This window comes from Nilaparvata lugens, chromosome 5 (assembly GCF_014356525.2).
Source record: "Nilaparvata lugens isolate BPH chromosome 5, ASM1435652v1, whole genome shotgun sequence".
Classification (NCBI taxonomy): Eukaryota; Metazoa; Arthropoda; class Insecta; order Hemiptera; family Delphacidae; genus Nilaparvata; species Nilaparvata lugens.
Window position 1 is genome coordinate 66,473,227 of NC_052508.1, and position 14,015 is coordinate 66,487,241.

Here is a 14,015-nt window from a genome sequence, read left to right on the forward strand (position 1 = left end):
TAACATACGTCATACGAGTAGTTAATTCTTCCATTGAGTTAATCCTTCTCAATCCTTCCAAATTGTTCATTTTTTCTCTTCTCATTGAAAGGTTTTAAATACTGTAAAACTACATACTGTGAACTACTTTTGTATAATGTTTCCTTTCAACTCCGTGATAGGATAAGCTGACATTCAGTTCTGCTCTTCTATGAAATTGTGCGAAATGAAGTTACCTGGTAATGATAGATTCTAGATTTTGTTAGTAATTTTTTTCCTCTAATAAACTGAACTTTCCTTCTGTGCAGAACAATCTGGTGTGAAATGGAATTAACTGGTTTCTGACAATAAATTTTAGATCTGTTCCTAATTTTTTTTTAATTTTCTCCTGTGCAGAACAATCTGTTGTGAAATGGAGTTAGCTGTTCTCTGACAATAAATTTTAGATCTGTTCCTATTTTTTTTCAAATTTCCTCCTGTGCAGAACAATCTGTTGTGAAATGGAGTTAGCTGTTTTCTGACTATAAATTTTAGATCTGTTCCTAATATTTCTTTAAATTTCCTCCGGTGCAGAACAATCTGGTGTGAAATGGAGTTAGCTGGTTTCTGACAATAAATTTTAGATCTGTACCTAATATTTCTTCAAATTTCCTCCTGTGCAGAACAATCTGGTGAAAGGCAACCAAGGTGGTCTGTGGATAAGGGCAGACTCGCGCGGTACAGCTACTTCGTTGAAAGGGTGGATTCACAACAATCTGTTCGCCAACAACTATCAGAACCCAGCGCTGAGTGTGGAGGGACGTCAGAGCAGTCCCTATCAGGAAGTCACCATCTACAGGAACTATTGGACTCAGAACAGAGCTCCCTATCAGAACATCATCAAATTGAATCAGGTAACCCATTCATTCCTTATTCATTCATACTGTAAGCACATCATCAAAATGATAGGGAGAGAATGCTATTCCTCTCTCTCCAATTTAGACTAGCAAGTAACCCGTGCTCCGCAAGGGTCTGACAAACTGAGAACTTGACCTAATAAAATCTTGAAGAATTTGAAATAGGCATATAACCATCCTCCTCGAATTAAGAATCTATATGCAACATTTAAAGTTAATCAGACCAGTAGTTCAGACGTGATGATGCGTCATTCGTAACTTTCCTAACCCTTTCGTGTTATAAGCCGATTCTTTCCTTTATTATATTACATATTTATTTATTCATACAATAAGTACATCATAAAAATGATAGGGAGAGGAATAATAAGGTAACCTTGTGCTATTCCTCTCCCAAATTTATATAAGGTTACACATAGTCCGAAATAGGCTATATCATCAAAATGATAAGGAGAGGAATAATAAGATAACCTTGTCTTATTCCTCTCCCAAATTTGAATAAGGCTACACATAGTCTGAAATAGGTCAAGTCTTGTAGTTCTTCACTCCACAAAATTTTCTGTCCTTGAATATTCTCACAAAGCAGATCATCAAATCCAAACATAGAAGAAATAATTAATTCATTAATACAATTATTACAAGTTACTTAACTATGACTGGGAGAGAGCAACAGGCTTAGCCCAAAACTGCTCTCCTCCCAACTTTTATAGATAGAAACATTTCAAAAAAGATAGGTTGTATTCCATCTCCAAAAAAATTATCTTCAAATTCTAATCATTGTTGATTCTCATTCATTCAAGATATTTTTATTGTTGTCAAACTATTGTTGAATCTTGAAGAATTCCTAAAATCTGCATTTGTTTCAAGGCAGGAGGAGAAGCTGTTTATTCTCATTTTTCAAGTTTTCTCAGGTTTTATCAAACAAGTTTTTAATCTAAAAATATCTAAAAATCGGGATTGCTTCGAGGCAGGATGTTTTGTAAGCTGGCTGCATCATCTGAGTTTTGTCCTCTCATGCTATTTAACCGTAATTTGTGAAAATTCTGTTATAACAGTATGTGATCGCTTTTAAAAATCTTTTGAAAATTCCTGATTGGTTTGATCATATCAATTAGCAATATTCATGCCTATCTTATAAACTTTTCGAATGAATCTCCAGATGTTTCACTCTTATATTTTTGAATTTAAGGTGGAATTTATTGGAGTAGATCTGGAAGAATGACAAGATTCTAATGAAATTGTCTTTGTCCTACTGATAAGCGTTCAATCCGATTTAATGTTGTCGTTGATAGTTTATGTTAACCATATTTACATTTCAGATTGATTTCTACACTGTTGCAGGTTTGATGCCGAGTGAAATCGGACTCCTCAAAGGAAGTCAAAGCCCCCACTTAGACATAGAGTGCTTAAGCAGTTTGAATTGGTTTGTTTTTTCAAATCATTGATTTTTATCAATAAATTTAATTATTTTTGCAGGTCGTCTCAAATTTTACATTCAACTACGTCCACAGAAATCTTGGCAGCCACATATTAGAAGTATCTGGATTTGAAAGAGTCAGGCTTCCAATATATCAGACAACTTCGCATAATGGATTCTACTGGTAATTATCTAGTTCATGAATTATAGACTAAACCAATAGATTTATATCATTGCTTCAGAGAATAAATATTGAGATCTTTTATCATTTAATTTTCTAGTACTTTAATAAAAAATTAGTTTGTGATATCTGAAAAATTAATATTGATAATGTTACATTAATTTGTTGATTAGCAATTTGATTGATTAATAATAAATTGATTATTTGCAGGAATTACGCCACGGAACGAGACTCAAGGGGTACCATTGTCGCTGGTACAGCGGGCCAACATTACATCGATAATGTATTTTTCAATCCTGAGAACGATTTCGAGATTGTTACCGTCAATAGATCATTGTAAGTACGCATATATTCAAATTCATTGTAATACAAAAATGTTGTTTCTTTTGTTGTTGACATCTCTTATTTCCGTAGCTCTAAATTTTAGGTGGAAATGAAAGCCAATAATATTTTATCAGTTAAATTTTCTATAAAAAACTGATAGGAAATTTTTTACCTTCAGAGTAACTATTAGTGTTATTATCTAGTTACATATTAGTGTATTATCTTCAGTTCTTGACATCTCTTATTGCTGTAGATCTCATTTTTGGTGGAAATGAAAGCCAATAATATTTTATCAGTTAAATTTTTCTATAAAAAACTGATAGGAAATTTTTTACCTTCAGAGTAACTATTAGTGTTATTATCTAGTTACATATTAGTGTATTATATTCAGTTCTGTACATTCTTATTGCTGTAGCTCTGATTTTTGGTAGAAATAAAAGCCAATAATATTTTATCAGTTGGATTTGTCTATAAAAAACCGATAGGGAATTTTTTACCTTCAGAGTAACTATTAGTGTTATTGTTTCCAGAATCAGAGAATTTTTAGTACTTAAATTCATTAATAGACATTGATATCCAAGTTATGCAAAATATTAGTTCCTTCCAATAAATCTTAATTAGACCTATTTTATTTATTAGTAGAAACACTATAACATGGATTATTCAAAACTCAATTCAACGTTTTGTTATTCTGAGACCATAATGAGAATTTTACATCGATTTTCCCTCTCTATCATGATCATAATTCATACTATCTTTTGAACTAAAACTTGAAAGCTCATAAATAAATAATTCATAGCTTTAATAAATTACATTAATATATTTTTCAACTTATTTTTACGCAGGTCAGGATTCTCTCGGTAAGAGATCAACAAAACTTACTTTATCGCTTTGTGTTGATCAATGTTTGACCATAATCCTGTCTTGCTCTCATATTATAGAATGCTTTGATTGGAAAATATAGTGCTTATCAATGTGTGTTAATAACGTTTGGGCTGAAGCCTGTTGTCTCCTCTATTTCCAGTGCTTGAATCAATTTAAATTTCGATAAATGTTATGTAAATGTTGAATGATGCTTTCCTATGTGGTGACCTGTGTTGATGGAATTGATAAATTGATAATTATTTATAGAATTTTCAATAAATGTTATATACGTGTTTAATGTTGCTTCCCTATGTGATGACCTGTGTTGATGAAATTGATAAATTGAGAATTGCTGATAGAATTATCCATGAATGTTTTGTAAATGTTGAATTTTGCTTTCCTATGTGATTACCTATGATATAATTGGAATGCCTATTCAGAATGCCGATCAGTGACCGTTTTTAGAATTAGAAATAACGCTTCAACTCTAACATAACAAGTTCTAAACTCACCGTTGCATTCAGAAATTCGTTGCCGTAATAATTATTGTCGTGAATGTTGAATGAAAAGTTGCATTATCAAACAAAACAATACAATAATTAGATGTTACTTTAATGACTGTGAAAATGTTTGCTATTTACTCAATTGCACAACTACGTACCTATATTAAAAGCTCCGTTTTGTTGGTGTACTTATTGTAATATTAATTAGCTATTTTGAAAAAATGTCCTGTATCAAATTAGTTTTATAAGTATTCCAAAGTAGAATATACCGTATCAATTTTGTATAGCTTGCTCTAGTTCAAAAGCCTTTATCAAAATTTGGATTTTTGAATCACAAAACATTCAGATCTCAAATAATCGTCTTGAAATTTCAAAACTATTATTTAGCCTACAAAATTATTGAATTTTAAAAATTTTGTTTGCAAGCATGTAGTCATCTTGTTTGTATGAATTACATGAGTTTGATATGATTGGATATTTGAAGGGCTTTCTATGTTTTCAACGGGCAATTTCATGTCTAGTAGATAACTGATATTACTGATTCAAACTTATAAAGGAATGGAGACGGACTTGATTCTTCTAGATACCCACATATTATTTTTTACTTTGTTACTCTAATTCAATTTCAATATTTGAAATCTACTGGTACTCAATCCTACATTTATAATGTGATATCATTAATTATTTTCTTCAAAAACATCAACGTTTCCATGATCTTTTCAAGATTTTCCTTATATATTCATTAGAAAATCGTGATTTTGAATGTATATCAACTGATTTTATCAATTCAGTAGTTATTTCAATTTAATCTACACCCTGACATTGTCTAATTCTGTAGTCTAATGAATAGCTTGGGCTAAATTTATTAATTATGTATATTACCATACTTTTCTTACTGTACGCTTCCAAATTACAAAACCTAATCTTTGAAATGTATCAAGCTCATGAATGATATTTTCGTATGATTTAGATGAAGCTCATTTTTGTGTGTAATATATCAAGCTCATTTATTCATTCATTCAAAACACTATAATAATAATATAGTTATGACATTGGAGGAAAAACTAGGCTGAGCCTGCACTATTATTCTCCAAAAATTTTCAAAGAATGTTTATGTTATCCAAAGGTCAAGTTTATAAAATCACACACTGCTTCGTCACTTGATTTCGGTCCAGGAATAATGATTTGAAAATTTTTAATTTTGCTTAGTAGGTACTTTAATACATTTTCTCTGTATTTTATATTGGATAGTTTCAAGCTTATGAAATACATAAAAATCCTAGATTGATCATTCGCTTATTTTCTTGTGTGAAATACATCAAGGTGGTCATTTTTTGTGTAATTAGATTGGATATCTTTAAAACGCCGATCGATGCGAAGCACAACTACTGGAGTTTCAACGAGACTCTGGCGGTGAGCGGACGAATCAAGGACCGCCTTGACGAGCCGCACCTCCTCGAAGTGGACTTCAGGCCCTACCACATGAACAACAAGACCATTCTGGACGGGAAGTGTCCGCCCGGCTGGAGTCTGGTCGGCGACACCTGCTACATCTACATCGGCGCACCCATGACCTTCAGAGAGGCCAGGGAGTTCTGCAGGGTGAGTTATCTTTTTGATTCTCATTTTAGTTTGGGATCTTTACGATTCTCATTTTAGTTTAGGATCTTTTTGATTCTCATTTTAGTTTGGGATCTTTTCGATTCTCATTTTAGCTTGGGATCTTTTCGATTCTCATTTTAGTTTGGGATCTTTTCGATTCTCATTTTAGTTTGGGGTAAGGACGTTTTACTAATCCATAATATAATTGAAAAACAGGGTGTCCACGGGGCGGGAAAACCGGGAATTGTACGTGAATTTCATTTGGGCGGGAAATGTACGGGAATTATACGGGAATTTTGTGGAGATACGGGAATGTTTTTGACACTTCCGTCAACTAGCTACTTTGCTAATTCTTTATTAATTAAGGGCAGAGTTCGTTTTTGATATTAACACAGTATACAGTTATCGTTTAATGGTGCTACATTTTGATGTAAAACATGAAGCTTTACTTTTGATATTGTTATTTAAGAATATTACATTTTTCCAAATGAACACCCTTCTGAGTAACCCCATACCCCATAACCACCCACCCTCAGCTTATAACCAACCCATATTTTAACAGATTAATCATGTGCTTTAAGGCTGTGCAAAGACTGAAAATAAACTTTTTACTCATGATTTTTTTCTACGTTTTTCGATTTGTTTATCATCAAGCTATCAAAATGAAAAAGTTTTCTCAGGAAAACATTTTTTTTCCGATCATTACTTTTTTAGATATGGGCGACTGAAGTTTGAATTTTTGGGACAGAAAATTTCAAATTCGGTTCGATATAAATCCATGAGATTTAGAGGATGGATTCTTCATGGTATTGTTGATCTAGTAAAACAATTTTTTTTAAATACCAATTTTTGGAAAAGTTTTTCAATTTACCAAAAATAACTCAACTAAAAGTTATAATGGCAATAATCTATTAACGTATACCCTAATTAGAGTGGGCTCTCTTCTCGATTCTCATTTTAGATTGGGGTAATGACAATTTACTAATGTATACTGAATAGAGTGAGTTCTCTTTCCGATTTTCATTTTAGTTTGGTTTATTGCTATTTATTACTATTTATATACTTTTTAGTCTCTTTGTAAATTGTAAAACTTTCTTAAATTGTAAACTTTGGCGACTTTCTAGAAGTATTTTAAGCCTAGGTGATGATGGGATGAATGATAATACAATAAAGGTACAGTTATGAATGAATAAAAATTATAGGTTATGCTATCCACTTGAATTGACTTGAGTCCACTTTTCAGTCCAGAAATAAATAAACTAGAAATTTTGAATTTGATTCGATTATAATACTTAATACTTATTATAATAATACTTCATCTACAAGAAGTAATCAGCACGTGAAAATCAAAATAAAATTGATTGATCTTGCAAAAAGTACTACATACTTTGATACATATCCGTGTTCCAGCTATAGTCGTCCAAACGAAAATATGTCCCTCAAGGCTACTGCAACGTTGCCACTGTTGTTCACCCCTCACTCGACCAGTCTATATACATTGACTATATTTCTACGCCCTCACTCTTTCCTTCTCCCACCTGCCCTCTTCCTCTTTTCCGTCACTACCTGTCTCAAATTCTTTTGAGCACATCAGGCTCAAAATTTCTAACATCGCCCGTTACCACCACCGCTATCTTCTCTATCATCATGAAATGGACAGAAGAATATTGTTATGTATAATGTATGACTCATTCTTGAGTCATGACATCAAGAAATCCATTTTTATAATCATTATTAGATTTTTCATTATAATGCAACTATTTATAAACTGAGCTATTACTTCATAAAGGCTACTTGAACACTTTTATAATAACCAATTCGAAGTGGAGTGATATAATTTTATTTATTTTATTCAATTTTCTTGTAGTGTTCATTTGATTAAAGCATGAAAACTCATTGATATCCTTATGACCGGACCTATCCACATTTCATCTCATCCAACTCCTTTTCATGCTTTTATTTTTTCAAACACAAACACGTTGAACGTTATATGTATTATATATAATATTTAAGTATTGTGTACAATGCATCACAATACAGATGTATATATCTCAATATTGTATTTATAAAACTGTGAACTATTATTTCCTTGTCGTAGTAAACAATTCAGAGGACAAACAATATTCCTCACAAGAACAAAACTTCATTCTCACTCCCTTTCTCTCTCACACTCATTCACTTTCTCTCTCACTAGCTACTCTTAGTACAAAGTGGCAACAGTTTTGTTAGAGAAGAGTGGTGGTGTCAAGAGGAACCTTCAACCTTGAGGGACCTATTTTCGTTTGGACGTATATAGTGCCGGGCCTGGGTATGAACAATGCCTCTCCATCTTCCTCGGTCTTCCCACCATCGCTCGTCCTCAACCTGTCGCCATCTGTATCCTCTCTTCTCTTCTGCAAAAAGTACTAATAGTGTTTGTTTGAACGTGTGTTACAGAGTGACAACGCGTCAATGCCTTACGTGATGGGCAACCATTTTGCGCTGTACCAGTTTCTTCGCAAGCAGCAAGAGAAGTTCAACTTCTACGACCGCGTGTGGGTGCAACACATCGACAAGATCAACGAGTGTACTGTCTTTGTCTTCCAAAGGATCGAGACCGATCACTGCCAGAGACTCAATCCGTTCCTGTGTGAAATGGGTCAGTACTATTACTGCATTCTTGATAAAGACGACATCTGAAAAAATGAAGGACCATACACCATGGTTTGTGAACATGCACAACAAATGATGTTCAGGCGAATGAAAACACAAATTTAAATTGTCAACCACTTTTTTTACTATCAACCACCATACAATAAAATTGGTTGCTAATTTAATTTGTGTTTTCATTATGGAAAAGTACCACATCACACACAACACAACTGTAATGTTAAGGCGAATCTCGTTCTTGAGCAACGTTTCTTAAAGGCAACATAATGTTCGTATATGAGGAACCGGAAAACCTCGTCAGACAGTGGAGCATGAACGAAATTATCCTAAGTGAATGTAGTTCGATGTAGAATAATTGTTTGTACCTCCCAACTAGTCGAAACTGTTCAGCAAATAAAAAATTAACATTTCTCTCTCTACCATTTTTTAGAACATTCTTTGCCTACCAGTAACTTTCTTTGTGGGACTACCAGTAATTTACTTTGGGGAAAACGATTTTTGCTTTTCGAAATAAAATGGTTGATTATATTCTCCATTTAATCCATTTATGCAATAATATTGTAGTAATTGAAAAATGTATTATCTACTTCATGAACTAATATTCTGTGTTGATCTATGATTAATGATACATTCGTCTTTGGCTATATTTAGAAGCTGGAATTTGCTCCCTCTCAGATACCTATATTTTTTTAAAACTATTCTAAGATTTGGAAGAGAAAGAGAAACAAATTTAGAAATAGAGCGGGGCAGGAGACAGGACTTGAGATCAGGGGACATGCTAATACCTCCGCGACCATATAAAGAAATATTCCGAAGATTTTACTTGAATGTAGCCCCCCGAACATTCAACAACTTGCCGGTAGAATTGAAGCAAATCAATAATAAAAACATTTTAAAAATGAAGTAAAAGCTTGGCTTCTATTATAAAATGATGTGGAGAGTTTATTTTCAAGACTAGAATAGATATGAATTTGCGGGTCTCATTGGATGAATGTCTTCTTTCTCTCTTGGAAATAGTGTGAAAATAATATTATTATTCAAGCTACATGAGTTATTCTCCTATAATGTTGATAATTATGGACGGAAATTCATGAAATGAAATTTATGAGTCTGCTAATTGCTTGGAATGTGCATTGATTGTTGTTTATTATTTTCAAATGAAGGGAAAGTAGATTTAAATGTTGTACATGTATTATCTAAACTAAAATTCCTCCTCACCATGTCATATTATGCAAGTTCCGACTCGGCAAAATAATTCATTGCTTTTTTTTTTAATTAAAAATATGATGGTGCCCCAAACAGGACTTTTAGTCCTCGGGGTACTTGACATTATTTATTCTTCTTTTGATGTAAATGAGTTATTGTGATTTCTTTGTACAACGTGTAATTGTATTATTTTATTATCTTTATTTTTATAATTTGCTAGATTGTTGTGATATATCTACTATACTATTCATAATTTCTGATTATGTGTAATGTATAAATTGGAAGAATAAATGAATTTATTATTATTAGGCTATTATTATTAATCTATTAATTTATGTTTCCTATTCTGTATTAATTGATTGACAGTATCACAACTTCTAGGAATTTTCCATCTCAAGTGTTGTTTCACAAGATTCGAATCTCTTCAGCTATTCAGCTTTACTGACGTTGCTGATGACTGTATGGTTCTATAGAAAAATAATTAAATCTATCTATCTATATAAATAGAAATAAACATAAAAATCTTAGAACCCTTTTTTGAATTATTTTATCACAACATGTTTCAAAATTGATGCCATTTTCAAGTCTTGAAATCTACTAAATTTTTTTATTTATATTTATATTACAAGTAACCCTATACAGAAAAGAGACTATCTATCTATGTAAACTATTCATAGCTCTTTTCGCTATAGTTCACTGGCAATCTGCAATAATTATAATAGGTCTTATTCCAATGAAGCCTATTGTATAATCATTCAGTTTATCATTGACATCTTATGGTACGGTACCGGACTACAATATAGTATTGGTGACAGCAGCTTTGAGGGTCTTTAGATCCAATTAACAGAAATATAAATTATGTGTGGAGAACCCATTAAGAATGTAATTTGAATGCTTTTTGTTTGCAGACCCGAAAGTAGTGATCGACCCGCTGAGCTGGCGAGGCGACATTGTGATAATAGCTGTGATGGGATCAGCCGTGTTACTAGTGCTGCTGATTCTGCTGATCGCAGGCTTCTGGTACTCCAAGTCGCGCCACCGTCACTCGGAGCGACTGCAGCGTCGCAACTCCATCCGACAGTCTCTGCATTCGGTGCGGTCCATCGGATCGTCGCATGGTGGCTTCTCCACAATCGGATACAATCGCAAGGGACCTTCTGTAAGTTTCATTTAGTATCTCTGTATACTCTGACACGTCAAATCAAATCGTCTTCATTGCCACAAGAAAAAAGTTTAGCCCGTATATGAGCTATAGTGAGGTCCACATTTTAATGGCAGAGTTTGATTGGCAATGGTATTGCTATCCTTGTCTTTCATTCAACAAAGCGGATATGCTATTCCTTTCTCTGTTGCCAGATCGTCTTTTAACGATGTAGAATTAATAATTAGTTAACAAAACATTTCCTTCTTAATTATGTAAATTCGTTATGAAATTATTGAAAAATATCATTTCTTGCTTAATAAAATATAATTGATTATTTTAAACTAGAATCAACAGTTAATATTACATCAATAAACCTGTATTTGCTACCGTCTATAGAAGCATAGCCACCTCTAATACAAGGCCGCGGCCTACGATATTACAACGTCGCAGTGTAGGCCTAGAATCCAATACATGATTGGTGAAGAAGATCAGCTGGTATTTTTACTTTCCTTGCCCCACTACCATAGGTAAGGAAAGTATTGCTTTCCAAAAAAAATTAAGGTACCCCAATTTCAAGTTTTCTATACGTTTCAAGGTCCCCTGAGTCCAAAAACATGATTTTGGGTATTGGTCTGTGTGTGTGTATGTGTGTGTATGTGTGTGTGTGTGTGTGTATGTGTGTGTGTGTGTATGTCTGTGAACACGATAACTCCATTCCTAATCAACCGATCGACTTGAAATTTCAAACTTAAGGTCCCTTTACCATGAGGACCCGACAATAAGAAATTCAATAAAATTCAATTCAAGATGGCGGAAAAAATGGCGGATAATTACTAAAAAACCATGTTTTTCACGTTTTTCTCGAAAATGGCTCTAACGATTCTCTTCAAATTTATATCATGGATAGCTATTTATAAGCCCTATCAACTGGCATAAGTCTCATTTCTGGGAAAATTTCAGGAGCTCCGTAATATTCTTGAGAAAAATGGCGGAAAATGACTAAAAAACCATGTTTTTCACGTTTTTCTCGAAAATGGCTCTAACGATTTTCTTCAAATTTATATCATGGATAGCTATCTATAAGCCCTATCAACTGGCATAAGTCTAATTTCTGGGAAAATTTCAGGAGCTCCGTAATATTCTTGAGAAAAATGGCGGAAAATGACTAAAAAACCATGTTTTCACGGTTTTCTCGAAAACGGCTCCAACGATTTTCTTCAAATTTATACCATGGATAGCTATTTATAAGCCCTATCATCTGGCATAAGTCTCATTTCTGGGAAAATTCCATGAGCTCCGTAATATTCTTGAGAAAAATGGCGGATAATGACCAAAAAACCAGGGTTTTCTCGAAAATGGCTTTAACGATTTTCTTCAAATTTAAACCATGGATAGCTATTCATAAGCCCTATCAAATGACATGAGTTTTTTCCTTGGAAAATTGCAGGAGCTCCGTAATATTCTTGAGAAAAATGGCGGATAATTACTAAAAAACCATGTTTTTCACGATTTCTCAAAAATAACTTGACCGATTTTTCTCAAATTCATACCCTGTATAGTCATTTATCAGCTCTATCAACTGGCATGAGTTTCCTTTCTGGGAAACCAATGGGGGGTCCACCCCATCCTTGGGAAATGGACTTAGTAACCTCCTTCTCGTGCATGAGGTAGGTAGGTAGCGTAGTTCATAAAAAGAACACATAGTCGAGATATTTCATCTGTAGAACAGCTGTTTTGACGACTTTAAAAAAATTACGTCTTAAAAAAAGAACTTTTAAAAAAATCATCGAATTTCACATTCACACAAAGAAAAAGTACTTTGAAAACAATTATATATACACCATATACAGAAGTCTGATCGTAGTTTCAAATATGAGCAAGGAAAGTTGTGTGAGTGTACCACACCAGATTTTTAATGATAAAATACAAGTTCCAATATTACAAAAAGTATATTTCATGACTTCAGATACTATTGCTGGTGAGTTGTATTGATATCTATCCAAATGTTATCTAGAAATATCACGAATTTATTAAACAATTACATACATGTTTAAACACGAATGGTTTCATCTTCAGTGAATGTAATTTTTACTTTCCTTGCCCTATTACCATAGGTAAGGAAAGTATTGCTTTCCAAAAAAAATTAAGGTACCCTGATTTCAAGTTTTCTATACGTTTCAAGTCCCCCTGAGTCCAAAAACATGATTTTTGGGTGTTGGTATGTGTGTGTGTATGTGTGTGTGTGTGTGTGTGTATGTGTGTATGTCTGTGAACACGATAACTCCATTCCTAATCAACCGATTGACTTGAAATTTTAAAATTAAGGTCCTTATACCATGAGGATCCGACAATAAGAAATTCAATAAAATTCAATTCAAGATGGCGGAAAAAATGGCGGATAATTACTAAAAAACTATGTTTTTCACGGTTTTCTCGAAAACGGCTCTAACGATTTTCTTCAAATTTATACCATGGATAGCTATTTATAAACCCTATCAACTGGCATGAGTCTCATTTCTGAGAAAATTTCAGGAGCTCTGTAATATTCTTGAGAAAAATGGCGGATAATGAAGAAAAAACCATGTTTTTCACGGTTTTCTCGAAAACGGCTCTAACGATTTTCTTCAAATTTATATCATAGATAGCTATGTATATGCCCTATCAACTGACATGAGTCTCATTTCTGGGGAAATTTCAGGAGCTCCGTAATATTATTGAGAAAAATGGCGGATAATGACTAAAAACCATTTTTTTCACGATTTTCTCAAAAACGGCTCTAACGATTTTTTTTCAAATTCATACCCTGTATAGTTATTTATCAGATCTATGAACTGGCATGAGTCTTTTTCCTGGAGAACTAATGGGGGGTCCACCCTATCCTTGAGAAATGGACCTTGTAACCTCCATCTCGTGCATGAGGTAGGTAGAGCAGTTTATAAAAAGTACACAGTCATTGATAGTCAAGATATTTCATATGTAGAACAGCTGTTTTGACGACTTTTAAAAAAATCATCTAATTTCACAATTTACACGAAGGAAAAAGTACTCTGAAAACAATAATTTATTACAGATATACACATATACAGTAGTCTGATCGTAGTTGCAAATAATATGTTGCCGCCAATAATTGTCATGATGTTATTCCCCTAAATTATTCTCGTTTGAGAATGAGGCTTACAGTTCAATGAGCAAGGAAAGTTGTGTGAGTGTACCACACCAGATTTTTTTAAATCTTTTTCACCAATCATGTATT

General features: G+C 33.2%; 1 protein-coding gene across 1 annotated transcript in view; it reads left to right on the plus strand.

Annotated features, from left to right (window-relative positions):
- LOC111055161 (protein bark beetle) overlaps positions 1–14,015 on the plus strand; it is a 165,403-nt gene that overhangs the window by 143,103 nt on the left and 8,285 nt on the right. The window contains 6 exon segments of the mRNA XM_039429103.1: positions 642–872; positions 2,349–2,473; positions 2,681–2,806; positions 5,508–5,763; positions 8,200–8,401; positions 10,527–10,777. Of these exon segments, the coding sequence (XP_039285037.1) occupies positions 642–872; positions 2,349–2,473; positions 2,681–2,806; positions 5,508–5,763; positions 8,200–8,401; positions 10,527–10,777 (1,191 nt within the window).